We start from the raw sequence: 20,268 nt of genomic DNA, 5'->3' as shown, positions 1-20,268 counted from the left end.
GCATTGCATTGCTAGTTGTACCACATATGACTCCCCCAAACACTACTGTCAAAACAGTAGCTAAATTGGTAAATCCCAACATTTGGGTCCAATAAGAGACACTAGGTACTGAGTACAGTTAGAAGGCAATGCTGTCAGCACAGTTCTCAAGTGTGTATTGCTCTGATCCTCACATCCATTCAGGTTACAATTCCCCACCCATAAACACAATCATGGTACTTAGATTCCAGTCATGAGATCTGAGCTGTATTCATCCACATCTGGGAAATGTTTGTTCCTGTTGAGCTCCTGACTACAGTGAATATTATTAGATGGCCTTTATTTAAAAACAACATGACCTGTTAGCATAGACACTATGTGGGCAACTGTAAGTGTTTTCAGCCTCGTGTTATATAAATGGAGATCCACAACTGCTGCTTCAATCAGTATTTATTTCTATATGTATTCTCATACCTGCACACTTGCCTATAATTTATTTAGTTTGTACTTTCTGTTTTGGGACAAAGACTTTGTAGCTACAACATCTGGCCTAATCTGATTCCCCTCTTCCCTTATTTTTGTGCCATTGAGCTTGGCTGGGATTTGGGGGGTGGAATACCAAAGTTTGAGTTTGAGCATGGTCAGTAGTAAGGGATTATAAGACCAGTAGTCCAAACTGTATAGCAGATCATCCCTGGAGAAAACAAATACAGATTTCACCACTTTTTGTTCTGTTAACAAACTGCCATAGGATGAAAAACTGAGCAAGAATTGTTGTCTTTTGTTGTATTATTTCCTCAGCTCCTGAAGAAAAGGAGGAAATTAAAGGGCAGTATGAGAAGCTTATGGATGCTTATGGGTGCTTAGGAGCAATCAAGTTAAAATCTGGTAAGTGGCCACTATTTAATGTTGTAGAATTATTTATATACATTACAGTATCTAAGTCCTACACCAATATGGTGTGAAGGTGACCTTGGGTTCTCAAAGCTATGCCAGTGAAGTGGAAGCTCTGGAAAGTTGCACCACACTGGTAAAGCTATAAGGACTGCCCTGGTGGCAGAAGACTGTGTGTTTACTACCCAGTGATAGCCTAGCTGTGGAGGAGTCCATCATACAGAAGGCTAGCCAGCATGGAGTGAAACAACTGCAACAAACAATGAACACAATGATAGAGTGAAATTGTTATCGTCTGTATCAATTAAGGTATTATCCAAACTAGCAAAACGACAGTCTTCAAAGTGTTCAAGGTACAAGGTAAAATAATAAAATCAAAATTTCCTGTCACCTCAGCCAGCAATTCTGTCCAAGCTCTGCTTGATGTCTGGAGTGGGGAAATGGCTAGGGTCACTGACATAATCACTACTAAGTGTCTCCTTCTGTGAAATGGGGCAAAACTAGCCTCCTGGATGGTGGTGATGAAATAACTGGAAAGGAGACTAGAGCAAAATGGCAGAAAACGTGAAGTGAATTTAAACAAACACAGGCCAGGGCCCACTGAAAGGCCTACTCCATGGCAGTGTTCGTAGTGAAGAAGCATTTTTCTCAGCCACCATTGCTTTGCTCATGGTCATCCGGCTGAGCTCTTTCAAGTGGTCAAGCGCCTATTCCATGCTGGCCCATAGGAAGGGAATGCAGACTGCTCTGTAGTCCAATGTGAAGATTCTGCAGGACACTGTGCAGGCAAAAATGTTCAGTTCTGCTCTGACTTGGATGTTGTAGCCGATACAGGTCCTGTGAATGCATGTTAGGGCCCTACTTGTCCTGCGATGATAAGTTTCATTTCCTGCAGCCTGAAGATGTGGACAAGACTCTTGGAGAGGTGAGAGCCACCAAATGTATGTTGTACCTTTGACCTTCTTGGCTTATAAAAGTTGCTGGGAAGGGATTGGCCGCATGCGTAGGAAGAGTGGCAGATACCTCCCTGCAGCAGGGCAGGATCCCAGCCTGCTTAAAGGAGGCTACAGCAGCTGAACAAGCCCTTCTTGAATCCTGTGGTATTGTATAATTACCAGACAGGCTCCAATATTCCTTTTTGGGCAATATATTAAAGCATATGGTGGCTTCTCAGCTCTAAGGGTTCCTAGATGAATCTAGATGTATTTCAGCCCAACCCGGATTTGGAGGCATTGTTCTACAGTGCCTCTGGCCTTTTCTGGAAGGAAGAACTCAGAAGATGGTGCTGGTTGACTTCTGTTTGATTCCCTGGCCATTGGCTGTTGTGTCCCTCAGGGTTCAGTTTTGTCACCCATGCTTTTTAGCATGTATGTGAGTCTGCTGGGAGAGGCTGTCCATGGTTTGCGGGTTCAGAGCCATCAATATATGGATGATGCCCAAAGTTGTCTCTACTTTTCATCTAATTCCAATAATGGTTCTAAATTAGTGTTTAGTATCAGTGATGGAATGGATGAAAGTGAATAAACTTAAGCTTAATCCAGAGAAGACAGAAGTGCTCCTGGTCAGTTGAAAGACTGATCAGGGAATAGGGTTTAACTTGAGCTGGATGAGGTTATGCTTCCCCTGAAAAGAGGTTCACAGTTTGGGTATGCTCCTGGATTCATCCTTGAGCGTGGATGCTTAGGTCTCAGTGGTAGCCAGAAGTGCATTTGCACAGTTAAAACTAGTGCACCAGTGGTTCCCATTCCTGGATATGTCTGGCCTGGCCACAGTGACACTTTCCTTAGTTACATCTGTTGTAATGCGCTCTAAGTGGAGCTACCTTTGGAAAGTGTTCAGAAATTTCAGTAGGTCTAAAATGCCTAAGTCAGATTGTTAACTGGTAGTAGCTACAGGGATCACATAAATCCCCTGTTACAACAGCTCCACAAGCTGCCAGTCCATTTCCAGGTGCAATTTGAAGTGCTAGTTTTGACTTATAAAGCCCTAAAGAACTTGGATCCAAGCTACTTGAAGGATCGTATTTCCATTTATGAGCCTGCCTGAGTTTCAAAATTATCAGGGGAAGCATTTCTCTCTATCCTGCCACCCTAACAGATGTGTTCAATGAGGACATGAGAGAGAGAGGGCCCTCTCTGTCACTGCTCCTAAGCTACGGAACTCCCTCTCACAGAAGACCAGTCTGGCTCCCTCTTTGCAGCCCTTCTGCAGGCAGGCTTTTTCCTTTGCTGGCTGTGCAAGAGCAGAGTTTATTTTTGTTTTGTTGTTTGTTTGTTTTCTTCCAGTTTTCATTTTGTTTGTTTTTGATATTGTAAGCTGCTTTGGATCCTCTTGAGGAAAAAAGGCAGAGAATGAATGAATGAATGAATGAATGAATGAATGAATCCCATATTAATTGAAAACATTCTTCAGTTAATTTTCAAAGGCTAATTTTTAGAAGGGTTTTTTGTATTTGATTGGTTTAAAAGGAAATTGCTAAATATTATTTTTAAGGGTTTTTTAAAAACAAACTTTCACATTAACTTCTGTTGTGAAATTGGAAATAATGCCTCAGGCTTTTGCCATAAGCACATTTCTTATTACAAACCAGGAGGTATGCACTTCAAACTCTGTGAGATTGTACATCCTGTATGACAGATTTTCTCTATGCTTCAAAAATAGGACCACCATTCATCTTTCAGAGTAACTTTTATACCCTGGATAAACAAGAATCCAGATTTATAGGTTTATGGAGGACAGTATTTTTCAGAATTCCTAAACCTGTTAACAACCGAATTAGCATATTTTCTGCCAGCATCAAGCTAATGGGTGAAGACAATCCTTGATGTAGGCAGTAAGCCAGATCAATTCCAGTTCCTAATTCAATTTGTATATTCAAGAGCCGGGCAGAGACAGGTTGATAAATAGTTGTCTTTCAGATAAAAAGAACAAACAATTAGCTAATTAAACTTAGCAGGATACTAGCAATAGGCTGCCAAAGCAGCTTTTGTGCAAGAAAGAGACAGCTGGATCTACCCGTCATACTACTGTTGCTTCTTTGCAGTCCATGGGAAGACAAAGGAGCTCCCAAAGCAAAGGGATTTTGGTGGGGGCAGAGTAATTATCAGAGAAATAACTTCAAACTAACTAATTAATATCTAGAGAAGACCTGGCTTTGAGTCCCTCCAGCTGCTAAAGATATTTATTTAATATGAGGCTGAATCAACAGTCTGTTGTCAGTACATAACTGGATATTTCTTTTATTTAGAGACATTTCTGAGAAGGAGATGAGAGAAAGTTTGGTTTGTCCCACATGGTGCTCAGGCAGAATGAACTCTCAGTAAATGCTTCAGATCATACTGTTGCCCTCATTAACAGGCTGTTGTGTCTTAGCCTTCCTCTTGTCACTGTGCCTTAGTGTCTGGATGTGTGTTTTGTATCTCTAAGAAAGCTGATATCTAATAGGTGAAAGCTCTCAAATTGCAGCACTGCATAAGCAGGTAAATGATACGATCTAAACTTCTCCCTGACAACAAGCTATGAAAGACAGAGATAAGGTTGCCACTTCATTTGGACATAGGACCTCTGGGTCTCAACAGGCAGAAATTCAGTGGCTGGCTGTCTCTGTCAAAGAGATAAAAGTGCTGAGGAAATCTGTACCTTGCTGCATTTTTACCATGTCATGGAACACATAAAAGCATAGAATGTCTGTTCATAAAAATGTGTCAATCCTAGAGGAACTCCCTTTTTCAGATCCAGAATCAGCCAACCTACCGAATAGTATGTTTTGCTTTCTTTTTATTTTGAATAGGCAGCTGTATTTATGGCAGACATTCATGGTTAACTAAGAAACAATTCAGCAGATAGCAGTTTTCTTTGTTTTAGTGACATTTAATTGGTGTTTCTAGAACTAACTCAGCATTTATTACAAGAGGAGCATAACTCTCTCCTTGAGTTTTGTGGGATAAAATTCTCAAATCTTCAGCCAAAGATGTTACCAAACCCTTTTCAAGCGTTGAGGTGACTAATGGAATGGCTACTTTATCTTTTGGTGGTTCATATTGCTGAAAAGGACAGGGATGTCTCTGGCAGAGTGAAAGCACTGTCTATAGTTGTGCACAATGTAAATAAAGAGAGGGCTAATTGTATTCTCGAAGGCTTTCACAGCTGGGATCTGATGGTTGTTGTGGTTTTTTCAGGCTCTTTGGCCGTGTTATGAAGGTTGTTCTTCCTGACGTTTCACCAGTCTCTGTGGCTGGCATCTTCAGAGGACAGGAGTAGGAACTGTGTCCATGCTCTGTTGCTGTTTGTTGGATAGTTGAGTATTTATAGCTGTGGGAACAGCTTTTGTCCTTTTCAGGAGATAGGGTGATCAGCGTATTTTTGTTGTGGATGTATTGTTGTGATAAGGGGGAGAGATTATCTGTCACTGTGATTGATGGGTGTCTTTAGCTGGTCTTTTTTTTTGCAATGATCCCTGGCCCTTGTGGTTGGGTAGAGTTCGTTGACCTTCTGCAGGCTGTATTTTTCAGTGCTGGGAGCCAGAAGAAAGTCTAAAACTTAACAAGACCTGGCACATTTTGAATCATTATAATGATAGATATTAGACAGTATGGTTAAAAAAGCTATTCAAGAGATTTATTGATATATTGTGGTGTAAACCCACCCCCACATCTTGCACTACATAACTAGTGGGATCTTCTCTAAATCCATGAGATGTGTGGAGTGTTCCTTGGTTGGCACAAACCTACACTTGTGGTTGGGTGAATGAGGAATGTGGGGGACTGCAATGCAAAAGGTACGAACAACATATGCTATTTGCATTTTAATTTCCTCATATTTCCACATTTGCCTATCCATATATATATATAATAAATATACTGCTAACTGAGGCAAGGCTTCATGGCATCTGATAAAGCAGGCTGAATTACAAAAAAATTATGCCAGATAAACTTCTTGGGCTTCAAGATTCCAGAAGACTCATTATCATTTCTGCTGCAAAAGACAAATAGGGCTGTCTTTACTGTGGACATTCATGGGTTTCACTGTGTGTGTTGATCCCTAGTCCCTTGACAGTGTTTCAGTTTATTGTGAAAGCTACTCGTAACATAAAAGGCAGCTGTGCTGTAGCTAATAGCCAAAGCACTTTTCCTCTCTCTCCTACCTAGTGCATGTGTTTCCTTACTAAATGATTTGTGATGTACAAAAGGCACTGATTTTTCCTTTACATGTGATTAAGAGTTTGCTGATTCATTTTGTTTGCTGTGTTGTTTAGCATGCTGACTGCGTGGCGACTTCTGAAAGAAATAGTTGCCCTAGAATGGCTGCTAGTAGAAGAGTATGTCATATTTTCCAGAATGCCTGATGATAAAAAGCTATTCCAGCTGTGGTTGCAGCAGCAACCTAACCATCTAAGTAGGCAGAAAGCCCTATAAATCTTCTGACATGTGTGTTAGTCACAGCGTGGAGACTAGACAAGCTTAAATCCAAAATTTTGACCTATAAAACAGACCAAAAGGCAACGTGACTGATCTGGCTGGCTAAACAGACAGGAGATGTTGCAGAACAGCTAATGAAATTTGTTTTTTCAATCTGGTTCCTCTCACTAGGGAGCTCCTGTAGAAAGGGAAAATAAATGCCCCCTTCATTAAGTGAAGACCTGTGCTTTGTTTTTTAGAATATTAAAGTCAGAATATTACCTTCTTTGCCATAAAGCAGAAGTGAACCACAGCTTTTTCAGCCCCAAGAGTTGTACATGATACTGGCTTGGTAGCCTCCCCTCTCCCCACAAACACATACAGACAGATCCACACACACTTGTGCACCTTAGCCATCCTTTTTCTTCTGCAAACTCACTAATTTACATGCAAAGTCACCAGTTTCCCCTGCAGTGCAATGACATGGGATATTTTTTGTTGCTTTGCATTTGTGCTCTAAGGCTGCTGGGTTTTGTAAAGCTTGACACCAGGTTAATGTTTTTCAAAAGTGATAGCATTTCCTTGTATGAGGTCTACTTAGCTAGAGCAGCTCAGCTGGATTGTTTACCCTTGTTGGGAGAGGCTGAAGTAGATTTAACAGCCAAGTGTCTCTGGATTATGCCTGAAATGTTTAACATTGACTGATATAATTTCCTCAATTAATTTCAATCTGTGTTTACACTGGCATGTAACAGTGTGTGGTTCTAACAATGTGTGTAGGTGAGAATCATGTGTATTAGGGGAAGTATCAGTATGTGGATTGGTTTGTAAGGCCCACTGTCAAATTCGAGAGGAACACAGATTCTATAGAACCTATCAGAGCTGATGCTTCTGTGGTATAGACTTCAGGAACATATGGCCAACTCCAGACATAATGAGGACTTTCGAGGGAAGTTATATGCAGTTTAAGTACATAAACCTCTCACAGTGTTACTCCTAGGTACTGCAATAGCGTGCTGCCAGATACATACAGTATATGTCTTTACTGATCTGTATTTCTGTAGATCACTGAAGGATGCCTAACTAACCTAACTAAATAACTCTCTTTTGGTGCAGAAGAGGGATGGTGGTTACCGGCTAGAGTGAGAGCTGATCCCAGAAATCAGATTATGGAACAGGGTCCCAATATGCCACCTCATCTCCAAAAGGAGTAGTTTATTGTGAACCAGATATAAAACATTGAGCATGCTACAAGGACATCACCTACGAGTAGTCCTGTCTTGGACATAAGTCTTTAAAGACAGAAGGATAGAATGAGAAATGGTATTTGAGGCTCATGAATGAAGGAAATCAGCTGAGATGTTTTTGAAGGCTGAGGGGCAAGGGTAAGGCCAGCAGTCTACATTCCACAAGTGCTTCTTGATTGGCTATAGAAAACAATAAAAGCTGAGTGATTATAAGAAAGATTGCTTGGATGGATCCAGGTGGAACACTGAGAGGTACTGTAAGATCTGTACCAAGAGGGACTTCCTAATCTGTGAAAGACAGAAAAGTACAAGATAAAAGTGCTTGCTCTGGATGCATCTGGAGACCCTCCCTACATAAGTAGATGCATATGTGCATGTGCTGAACACACACATAAATGTGAGCTTACTTGTCTAGACTTCTAAATGAGGAATGTAGGCTGTGAAAATAGTTCCATAAGCCTAGAGTTGCTATAGCGGAGAGGCCTTGAAATAATAGGTTTAGTGGGCAGGGTTTGTTATAAAAATATTTGAAACCCTAGATAAAATATAAGAATTACTGCCTAAGACTCCAGGTGGAGGCTTGATGTGTAATGAGGTTCTAGAAGGACTGGGGGGAGGCCTAATTTGGCCCCGCAGCTGACAAACAGATAAGAATATGGAGAGCTTCTTCTTCTGTCATGTGGAGCATAGGAAACAGTTCTCCTTCTAAGTCAGGGGACTGTCCATCGGCTCATTAATGCAGAGACCCTTCAGGGCTTAGGGCATAAATATTTCCCATTCATACATGAAGAAGCTGGGAATGAAACCTGAAGGTATGTACTCTGCTCCTGAGCTGTGGTGTCACAGAGGCCTATTGAACAGTCCCCCTGTGATCCGGTTCTTCTCCTTCTGACGATCCCCAAGTTTGCACAGGAAAAAGAGACAGTGGCTGTTGTGTATCTTTAACAACATGTCCTTTATTTTTTAACACATCTAACTCTACTGCTTCAAAAGGGTCGATCAAACTCAGTTCAGGTAAAACCTTATAAATGCGAACTCTAGCTTCAGGAGTTGTCCAATCACTTCTTACATCGGGGCTGGTCCAAATCTCTCCCGATCCGTCATGGGCCGCAGCGGGTTGCTTCGTACTGCACAGACTGTGCCGAAGCATGGGTGTCTCGCCCAGCCCCCCTCATGTTGGTGCTGCAGCAAAGAGGGATTGGGACGGATCACTCTCCTCCCCCCACGCTGATTGCGTGGATAGACCACCACAGTCCACTCCAATGGTTCTAAATTCTCCTTCTGTCCTCCAATTCCCTCCGGATCAGGTAACAGACCTCCCCCAGTACGCAGGTTAGGGAAGTCTTTCAACAGTCAAATCATATCCTCCTGCTCAGGTACCTTCTCCGTCTGGACCGCTTGGTCCTTCCTCTCTGGTTCAGGCTTATCCGTTATATTGAAAACGTGCGCGTTTCCCCCCTCTTTTAATACCTCCTCCCATACGATCAAGTTTTGCTCCTCCCCTTTCTCCTCGGCCAAACACACCTCCGAAGTCATCTTTCTCTCTATCTCTTCCTGTTCTATCTCTACCAATACCCCTTCTAGACAGCCGCGTTCTTCCTCTATGGTGGGCAGCTCGGAGAATGGCACACTGGCAGCTCCTTGCTCACACACCCGCACTCCCTTTTCCAACATTTTCTAGGTCTATTCTTTCCTCCTGGTCTAGAGTTGTAGTATTCTGTTTCCATTGGCCCAGACATTGTCCCAAGAAAATCAGTTCTGCCTTGCCTTTTGAAGCAATTTACATCTGTCAGTGCTTCTTCCTGTCTGGAATTTTCTTTAGTAGGTAGCTGCCTCACAGAAGAATTCTGGAAAGCAGCAGTACACGTGTAGGACAGTAGTGTGGCTATGCCACTGGCCCTGCTCCAATGGTGCCCCCAACCCTAACACCCATGTATTTGATATGAAGTCTGTATAGATGAAATCCCTGTCATTTCAAAACAACATAATATTGCATCCACTCAAGAAATAAGGCTTGCTGTTATCCATACCTCCTGGAATCAGAGGCATGCAAACTGAACGCATAAACATGTGTGCTCAACTTATATTTCATATTCTTAAAAGTGGGTAATGGGGAGTACTATTAGTCTTAGCAGATGGAGTTACTTCATTAATTGTGATTAACCAGAGAATATAAAACGAGTATCCACTGCCTTCATTCTAAATGGATATGCATATTTACATGTGCCTAGATTAAGAGGATGATAAACTGCTTGGTAGCTCAGTGTTTTGGGTACCTATATGCAAAGCCAGAAGTTGGGAGTTCAATTCCCCACTGGGCCTACTTGACAGGGGCTGGACTTGATGATCTATAGGGTCCCTTTCAGGTCTGCAGATCCAACATTTTATATAAGGAAGAATTACTCTTTTATATAAGGAAGAATTACTCTGTCAAATCTCAAAGAATGCTATAATGCTGCAGCATACAGACACACAAATTATATATATAATCTGTGTGTCTGTGTGCTGTAGCATTATAGCATTCTTTGAGATTTGACAGAGTAATTCTTCCTCATGTTGGTATAACTGTTGTTATAGCCAACAATGATTTTTTTAAAGAGCTCACATATAACTTGATAAAAAATTTAAACACGGAGGGAAGAATCCTGTTCATCCTGTATAGTATAAATACACAAGAAAACAAGGAAGTCTACCTGTGCTGCCAAACATCCACCGTGTTCCTCAGCTTCCTTGAGTCAGGGAAGTAGTTATATGGTTAATTGTGTGACAGATGGGAAGCAAGAGGAAAATGCTCTGTGGCTGCCCTTATGTACACAATTTTTCCAAACAGGATTTGGGCTTGAAAAAGTTAAGAATTTAAAATGCGTGTTAGCTAATTAGAAGAGCTCTGGGGATGCAAGGAACTGTTTGTGATTTTTGAGATTCAATTCTTTCTACAGTGTGTTCAATTGTCTATTTTAGCTGTGGGTTTTATGGTGAAATACACAATGTCCAGAAAGGCAGAAGCTTGGCGCTTTGTAGGATATGTGCCAAAGGAAACTGTAGCTGTTAGGATTTTCTGTCTAGCTTCGTATGCTGAAACTGAATCCCACAGCATATGTGCAAATCTTTTTGTGGGTTTTCATTATGTTCATTAATATATTTGCATGGTGTGCATAGTACATTCAGGTGTTAGTGACAATGGTGGCCATAGTGTTGTCCTAGTCAAATAAGGATAATAAGAGAGCAGTAGAATCAGTATGGAATATCCATGTGTACTAGGTTGTATGCTGTGGCTGGGATTGAGGGTAGTGAGTAAAGGCCACCTGAATTCTCAGTTTTGTGACCTTTATGAAGATGTTTAGAAACCCTAGAAATGGTCTATTGTTCTCTTTCTGTTTGTTCATGACTCAGAAACAAGTCTGGGGCTCTGATCTGGGCTGAAACCAAAGCACATGAAGAGAGGAGGTTTCATCTTCCATCTCTAGCTACCGCCCCCTCAAGAGCCAGCTCCTCCCCAAGGAACAGATACTGGAAGAGGGGGGAAAGGGTTTTCATTGGTGCCAGTTTTGGAGGAGGGCTGTAAAGAGATGGACCAAACCTCCCTTTTGCATGTGCTGTGGTCCCAGTGGATCAAAGGGCATCAGTGTATTCTAAATAAAAGAAAAGCAGAATGCATGCTGTGGTTAACATAACATGTAGTTTGAACCTTCCTATTTGCATTTAGATCCAGTTCTCCGTTGTTGAGATAGTGACTTTTTTGTTTTTGTTTTGCTGCACTATTTTAAAAGTGCTATATTATATTGTCATGTTGTTACAAGAAAGATATTGCATATTCCTGTATATTGTTACAGGATTTATTTTGTGTAGTGTTAAGTGAATATCTGATTGATTATGTAGAGCTGTACAGTTTGATTAAAGGTATTTGTAAATAAGCGAACACTATAAAATCACACCTGGGCTTCCATAATGTTCTTCCTCAAGGAAACTGATATATAAAAAGCTTGACCTAAAACCTCTGTTTGAGAATTGATGCTGCTGCTGATAAGAGCAAAATACTTTTTCTTTGTGTTCTGAAATTCAGTTCATATTGATAATAGCATCCAACAGTAATGATATGTAGGACCCCGCCCCATTAGACATCCCTGAAATGTGATGGAATACAACTAACATCATCTTGAAACCACTGAGCATGTTGGGTAAGGCTGAGGAAATGTGTAGTTCACACATGCGGAGGGGGAATCGTACTGAAGATGGTTGATGTATAGAGAGACTGGGAGTAGCTGGCAAAGGTATAGAGCAGTACGGTCCTCTTTCATTACATTGCATTCCTGCGTTGAGCAAGGAGTTGGACTCAATGGCTTTATAGGCTCCTTCCAACTCAATTATTCTGTGATTCTATGATTCAGATGAAATCGTTTTTATTCATATGGCAGGAACAATCCTTTTATGTACAAGATGTACGGAGACTGAAGCGAATAATAAGAAAAGATATTACGTAAGCAAGTGACAGTTGTCGGGATTGTCTGTAGTGAGCTAATAGGGAGATAATTTTCCTTCTGCTGCTAAAGAACAGTAATTACATTTCAGAAAGCTACTTTCTCTTTTGCATATTTAGTAAAGCAGGCAGAAGTTGTCTCTTCTGTCTAGTGTTTGTTTAGTCCTCCTTCAAGTGCTCAGTAGTTAAAAAGAAATATGTAGTATCGGATAGCTTCACCAGATGCATTTCATGTTTTTTTTTTACTAAATTTTGGATTATTATGCTATGTGCCCTCAAGTTGGAACCAACTGATAGTGACTCCTGTAGGGCTTTTGAGGTAATTGAATTATTTAAGTAATAGTTTTACCAGTTGCAAACACCTCCCAATGAGTTTCCATGGCTCAGCAGGGATATAACCCAGACCTCTTGAGTCCTTTTCCATCACGCCGTATACTACAGCGCACTTGATATCTAAAGTTTGGATTAGCCCCTTTAAGCAATTATTTATTTTTAATTTGAAGAGATAGTGTTACTACTATTTGCACTTGAAAATTAATTAAATTTTAATAATGTTAAATTGTATTTCTGTTCTTCCTTTTCGATCTTAGGCCTTCAAAAAATAATAGAAAACAATTTTGAACAATCATTTATAACTTGGAAGATAAAACCACAGAGTCAGCACTAAAACATAAAAAAGCACTTAGGGCTAATGAAAGTAGCATCAAACTAGTCTGTAAATGTTTTGTTTGTTAAAATCACATGCTGGTAAAGCGTAAATGAGCTTAAACCAGTTAGTGTTAATGCAGGATTGTTGCTGGTTCTGTTGAACTCTCCTATCAGGAGTTGTGTTTGTTTTTTAAGTAGTCATTTGAGGCTTCTTCATTAGTGTTGCAATATTTATATTTTTTCTGACCATGAGTCAGGATAGTTTATGGAAATCATATATTAGCTGAACTTCAAATACTCTAGGGGAAAATTATGTCATTGGCCAGAAGTAAATGTCTGTTGGCTTGTGCTGGTTTGACAATTATTTATTTACTTTGTACAGGAAAATTTTCATGGCTATTGGAAAAAAAATTAGCAATGCAAATTACTTTGATATCTTTGCAGATTAGGTCATCCATAGTGAGGCTAGATTTATGACATAAATATTCCAAATAAGATGTCCACTGGGAAGCAAATAGTAGGAATATTGGTTTAATATGTTCATTTTCTTTTATATGGGTTTCTATATGCATCTCATGCTCATTTATATTCTTTATTCATTCATTTGTATTTTTGAGGCTATATCAGAAACACCCAAATGCTTCCTTCTTACTTTTTGCTTACTTCTTTGTGTTCTTCTGTTAGGGATGGAAATGACTGAAGTAGAAGCTAAAATAAGAATATTTGCTAAAGGAACATTTTTCTTCCTCTTGTGAGTGAAATTGACTACAATACGGCCTCACTGGCAGCTTGCCATGTTATTGCCTTTTGTGAATAGATTTATTCACAAATCAGTGACCTTGACTGTCATTCTAGGTGACAAATATTCCTCCTGCCACATGTATTCAGATATTCCAACAAACACAATATTTGTTCATATGTTACAGATTTGAAGGCTTTTCTTCAATGAGGTAATCTGTCTAATCTATTTGGGTGTTGAATCAACATGCAAGGAGAGCGAGCAGCTCCTCCTTGTGTATTGATTCAACATGCTTAATCATACCTAAATAGAATTTCTCACTTTCGTCTTGATAAAAATTAAAACAAAGCAGTGATCATTGCCAAGTGACAGGTGAAGTATCTCAGCTACTTACTACTGTACAACATATCCTTGGAAAAGCAGCTGATGTGGGCATATCTATCTAATTAAGATTCTTAGCTGGTTAGGGGGACAATCAGAATGACTGAGTTAGAGGATAATGCAATATTATGCCTGAGGGATTATCTCCTGTTATGAATATTCCCCCAGACCCTAAAATAATTTTCAGAGACTCAGCAACAAGTGTACCAATTGAAGTAAATGAAGGAAGTGGTTACTAAGGTGACGATGCTTTCTGTGATGGTTCCTGGTTGCACAATGCCCTTTACAAAGATGCTTGCCAATGTCTGCATTGTAACGTTTGGGACCCAGATGAAAACCTTTTCATTTTCCAGGCCTCGTGGCGCAGTGGTTAAAACGCTGTACTGCAGCTAAAACTGTGCTCACGACCTGGGGTTCAAATCCCAGGTAGCCGGCTCAAGGTTGACTCAGCCTTCCATCCTTCCGAGGTCGGTAAAATGAGTACCCAGCTTACGGGGAGGTGCAATGTGTAGCCTGTATAATTAAATTGTAAACCGCCCGGAGAGTGCTCGTAGCGCTATGGGGCGGTATATAAGTCCAATAAATAAATAAATAAATAAATAAATTTGTAGGATTTTTGTTTCTGGAAACTATGTTCAAGTTACTTAGACCTTTGGCTTTACACTGTTACTGCTTTTACAAGATTTCGGTTTTTTTATCTTAGGTTGTTTTTTTTTCCAATTTTATAGATTTAGGAAGTAAATCAGACTGACATAACTCTGCCACATCTACGGTGAGTCCTAGACAGATTATCTCAGTTTTGGCCTCTAGTGAACTGCTAACATTGGAAAGTCCTTATTTGTTCTCCTTCACTCCCTGCCTGCCGTTTATTTTTTTATGTAAAACGTAGTAAGGAGACTGACAGGCTCCCTTTACAGATAAAGCATAGAGTGACATAAGCATTGGTATTCCTGTGTAACTGTAATGTACCTGTCACTTTCTAGGTAATGCCACAATGCATTTTCTGGTCCTCGTGACAGGCTGTACATCAGTGGGGAAAATCCTTGATTCTGAAGTTTACAGAATCACAGCAACAGAATTCTGTCCTCTCCAGGAAGGAACCAAAGAAGAGGATCGTCTTTCTACTCTGAAGAAAATTCTGAACTCTGGGGTGTTCTTCTTCTCTTGGCCAAACACAGGATCCAACTTTGATCTCACTGTCCGAGCCCAGGAGCAAGGTGACAGCAAGTATCAAGCTGGAAGTTCCTTCTTTTGGTTAGTTCTGCATGCTATGTCCTCGTTTTGACCAGTCTTTGGCAGATGCTTGGAGATTTCTTCTTACATTCACTGGTGTCATGGGAGGCTGGGATCTTTCTAGATCTAAAATATAGCTGTGGAAAGCTGCATTAATATAAATGGGGAGACCGCTCTGGGAGAAGAAGCAATAGCATATTTCTAAAATACAGACTATATTACCATGTACATTTACATGGCAATAGTCTCTACTGAATGCAGGGGAAGTATATAGGATTGAATTGCCTAGTCATAAAACATTCCAGGGTTTCAAGGCTAGTTCGCACATAGTTGTAGTGCCAGCAACAGGATTTATTTATCTATTTATCTATTTATCTATTTATCTATCTATCTATCTATCTATCTATCTATCTATCTATCTATCTATCTATCTATCTATCTATCTATCTATCTATCTATCTATCTATCTATCTATCTATCTATCTATCTATCTATCTATCTATCTATCTATCTATCTATCTATCTATCTATCTATCTATCTATCTATCTATCTATCTATTTATTTATTTATTTATTTAACTTATATGCCACGCACACTACCCAAAGGTCTCTGGGCGGCTTACAGCTATTTTACTACAGTAAAAAAGATAAAACAATTAAAATACAATTAAAATATATACTCTAAAAGTTGCCATCAGGACCCACAGTTGATATTATTTCAATTAAAAGCCTTCTGGAACAGAAAGGTTTTGACCTGGCACCGAAATGTCGTCAGCGTTGGTGCCAGACGAATCTCAATTGGGACGGCGTTCCATAGTCTGGGGGCAGCTGCCAAGAAGGCCCTTTGTCTACAAACCATCTGTCTTATCTCCTTGAGGGAGGGCTCTTTCAAAAGGGCCTCCTGGCTAGATCTTAACTTGCCAGGTAGGTTCATATGGAAAGAGGCGGTCCTTCAGGTATCCAGAGCTGAAGCCGTTTAGGGCTTTATATGTCGAAACAAGCACTTTGAATTGGGCCCAGGCAGCAACTGGTAACCAATGTAACTTAAACAGAAACGGCTTGATGTGTCCCCTAGCAGCCCCACCACTCACCAGCTGCACAGCTCGATTCTGGACCAGTTGCAGTTGCCGGACCATCTTCAAAGACAGCCCCACGTAGAGCGCATTGCAGTAATCTATGCGAGATGTTACCAGTGCGTGTGTAACTGTCATGAGACTCCGCTCATCCAGGTAGGGCCATAGCTGGTACAATTTTCACAGCTGAAGGAAGGATGAGACAGTAGAGTGGAGACTTGACTTACATTCGGCTCCACTTACGAACTTTTCGACCTACAGACTTCTCCGGCCGCAAAATTTCACTTCGACTTGCAGCCGGAGAATCGACCTATGGACGAGAAGGGTGAGACAGGGAAAGCGCCAAATTCAAATTTGGCACCTTCCCCGCCTCCCCCTTCCAGTCCGTAGGCTGCAGGTCTAAGCCCTGAAAGCCCAAAGCTGAGAGCGGGCGCAGGGTGGCTTTCGGCTTCCAAAGCTGACAGCGGGGGAAGGCGGGGAAAGCCGAAAGCCGCTCTGCACCTACTCTCAGCTTTGGGCTTTCAGGGCTTAAAAAGCTGGACCCACTGGCTTGTCTCCTGTCCCCGGTGCCCTCTGCCTCCTGTCCCCGCAGAGATGAGAGGCAGAGGGCTGTGGGGACAGAAGGCAGAGGGCAGCGGGTGCAGTTTTGGAAGCCCCAGATTTTTTTTCCTCTGGTTGGAATGAATTAAATGAGTTTCAATGCATTCCTATGCGAAATGGACCCTCGACCTACGGAATTTTCGACCTGCGGCCACAGTTCCAATACGGATTGATTCCTTAAGTCGAGGATCCACTGTAGCTTGGATTCAGGATCTTCTGTAGATAGTTGGGTTCATTCAGGAGTACAAAAAAGCTTAGGATCCAGCATTTCTGCTGATAGGAAATAATCTTAGACTATTTCCCTCTCTCTTTGCACCCTTAGTCCCCTGCGTCCACTCGAATGTGCTTTAAGTGCTTGGAAAATGATCCAGAATGGTGGAATAGGTACAGATGGAGGTGGGAATCAATACAGACTCCCTCCCTCGGTTTTAGCAGTTGGAGCATTCAGACCAAGCTCTATTCAGGGACTGTTCTTGTGGGCAGAACAAATGGCAGGCTCACATAATGTCCACTATGGTAAATACAACCTTCAACATAAATTTAAAAAATGGAAGTCTGAGCTTTGTTCCCATTCTCTACATTAAAAATTTGCAAGTGTAAGTCCTAAGCATTAGCAACTTCTGCAGTACAGTACACAGTTTGTGTATACAGTATGTCTCCTCTTTCTACAGGGAAATTCAATTATTTTATTTAAACTATTTTAAATAATAAATGTGGACTATACATAATGTATAAGCAACAATACTGCTTAGCAGAGATATAGTCAGTGCAGCTGATTTTGTGTATGAGACTCCTTGTGGCTGGCTGGCGGCAGTTGTGAATAGTATAGTCAAGTGAAAAATAATTGAATTTGGAAAATGGTGCAGACTTGTGCTAATGTAAACCTATATGAATAATTTATTCAAACAATGTTTCAGTGTCCTGCTGCCAAGCTATTTTCATAACAATTTCCCCCTCTTTATGTGCCCTGTGGTTTGTATATGAAAGTATTCTCAGCTTCCTAAAACTTACAGTTCTTTATACTAGTGTTTGCCCACTTTTTGCTAAAATACAGCCCCAAAGTAAAGGTGGCGGTATATCTGCTCCAAAACAGTGACTGTGGGTTATGATGGCTTTACAGTTCTGAATCAATTTCTTGTCTACACAATGTTGCAATAGATTTCTGTAGGCAGGGAGCCACTGTGATCACAAATCTGTACCATGGGCAAGCCTGACCAACAAAGAACAAGTTTACTTTACTTTCAAAGTACTTAAGCATAGGTTTTGTGATTCCTAAAACCTCACAACAACCTTGCCAGGTAGGACTAGATATGACTCCTCAATGGTAGCAAGCCAGTGACTGTTTTTCCCTTCTGGATTTAGTATAGCCTTGCTGTTCCAAGAGATCAAATCTTCCAATTGTCTTTAAAAGTATTTTTATTAAGAAAATAAAGATTCTTAGAAAACAGTTTTTAGATTGCAATAAAGCAGCAGTAAAACATAGCCCAAGGCTTTGTGGTTACATAGAACTACTAATCCTAATTAACGTAAGAAATAGCTAAATCTAAATATTGCAAAGGGGGCTTTCCCCCTCCTTCTTTTCCACTCCAGCTACATTCTGTAACAGAGTAATTTTCCTCTCCCAAAACCTTCCAAAAAGACAGGCTCCTCTCTCCCTCTATCCTCCATCTTCTTCTCCACACTTCATACCTCCCCCTTCTCCTCTTCCTCTCAGCATTACACCAATTAACTTCAAAGAAACATAGCACCATTCTCCTCCCAGATTTCTCATGATGGATCCCAACTGTTACGTCTTCTTCATTAGCTTTGGAATGTTGCTTTCGCCCGCTGGGGGCCACTTGATCTGGCCTTGACTTTATCTGGATCTCGCTGCCGAATGGCCCTTGGAGAAAAAACAGTCTCACGGCCTATACACATTCCCAAGTCTTTAAAATCATCTTTCTTAGAACATAACAGACTCCATTGGACATCTGATCCAGCCTTCCCCCATCTTCATGCTCTTCATGTGTGTTGGACTACAGCGCCATGACTCCCATGATGGAAGCTATCACTAAACACATTTGGAGGGCATCCATTTGGAAGGCTGGTGTGTTCTCTCCATGTTCTTATAAAATTAGTTAATCGATCTAACATTATGCAAGATTAGTTCTGATTCGTGAAGGTAGTGACATGATTTTCTTAAAGCATGTGTGGCACAATACAGCCAAATTCAGTCTCAGTGATTTTAAAAGGAGAGAGATTTAAGAACATGGACAGTTCCTCTGCTGAAATTAAAGGGGCTTTGAAAAGCACTTAGTGTTGGCTGGATTGTGTCCTCTATAGGTAAAGAAAAGACATACAGGGACTTACTCTGCTTGCAAGAGTAGCATTATCAAAGGATATCCTAAGTCCAATGTTAGTGTTAACTAGAGTAGATGTATTAAATCCATTGAGAGTTATGTTAGTTGTGGTTGGCATGTCCCGTTAATTTTTTAGGGTCAATTTTAGGTAGCACTAAGGTTGGATTTAGCTCAGCATACTTTAACATAAAGCTGTTCTTATTCTTATCCAAAACTGCTTATATTTGCAGTTGGTTTTTAACCTAAACACATAGATTAGTATTGACACAAAAAGACTATATAATATCAAACACTATCATATTAAAAACCTATACTTTATCGTATTGCTTAAAATTTTCTTTCAGTAGCAATGGGCAGTCAAGAAGGGTGGTAGATTTTATTTCTAAATGCTTTACTGTTATGTCTGTGTCCCTACAGTGACATAAACAGCACTCTCACCATGTCTTCATGATGTCCCCACTGTGAACAGCAAATTTATTTGTGTGATTATTCTAAATTGTGTAATTAAATACAGCCTACCAGCTGATATAGGGGCTTAAGAAACTTCTTTGTTGGTTAGTTTTGGTCTCCTTATTATTGCAAAGGGGGAGGAGCTGTCAATCATATGAGAGCCCAAAATTTGTGATGGGCTGGATTTGGCTTGGTGAGTCACACAGTACAGAAGACAATCCTTTTGTGGTAGCAGCCACAATGGAGCAATAGTATGTTTAATTCCCAGATTTTATTGCAAAAGAGAATTCTTAAAATTAAAGGACCTTTATTGTAAATGTTCAGACCATAGACCGTGCCATGCAGTCATGCTGTAATTTATTTATTTTTTTTGGTATTTAAAAAGACTCGCCATCAAAGTTTGTCTTCTGTTTGTTAACGGCTTTCTGACTGTTTGTGGTACCCTAAGAACTAATGGGCAGGGGCAGGGGAGTGTTCTGGTTAAATCATATTAAACTTAGTTTTCTTTGGAGATCAATATGTAATACATAAGGTGAGTCTGGACTCTTGAATCTTGCAGGAACCAGCTGCTGCATGTCCCTTTTAGACATTATCAGGTGAATTGTTCTGACTGGTTGTTAAAAATTATCTGTGGCGTGGTGGACATTCGCACTCTTTACGCCTCGCACAAGAAGGCAAAAGCCTGTCTTATCTCCCGGATCAGCTGTGAACGAGCTGGTGCCCGGTTTCACGTACGAGGAGTCAATGATGATGGACACGTTTCTAACTTTGTCGAGACGGAGCAGGTAAGTCCTTAGAAATGGATCTCAAGT

General features: G+C 40.7%; 1 protein-coding gene across 2 annotated transcripts in view; it reads left to right on the top strand.

Annotated features, from left to right (window-relative positions):
* The window catches only part of SYNJ2 (synaptojanin 2), an 81,656-nt gene that overhangs the window by 7,157 nt on the left and 54,231 nt on the right, over window positions 1–20,268 (top strand). The window contains exons 2-4 of one of the 2 annotated variants that reach the window (XM_072994791.2): window positions 781–867; window positions 14,745–15,015; window positions 20,016–20,241. In XM_072994791.2, the coding sequence (XP_072850892.2) occupies window positions 781–867; window positions 14,745–15,015; window positions 20,016–20,241 (584 nt within the window). Of the gene's footprint in view, window positions 1–780; window positions 868–14,744; window positions 15,016–20,015; window positions 20,242–20,268 lie in introns of those variants that run through there. The other variant, XM_072994793.2, reaches the window with a different exon arrangement.

Source organism: Pogona vitticeps, chromosome 1, assembly GCF_051106095.1.
Source record: "Pogona vitticeps strain Pit_001003342236 chromosome 1, PviZW2.1, whole genome shotgun sequence".
Taxonomy (NCBI): domain Eukaryota; kingdom Metazoa; phylum Chordata; class Lepidosauria; order Squamata; family Agamidae; genus Pogona; species Pogona vitticeps.
The sequence above is the reverse complement of the archived record's forward strand: the minus strand, read 5'-3'. Positions and strand labels throughout refer to the sequence as shown.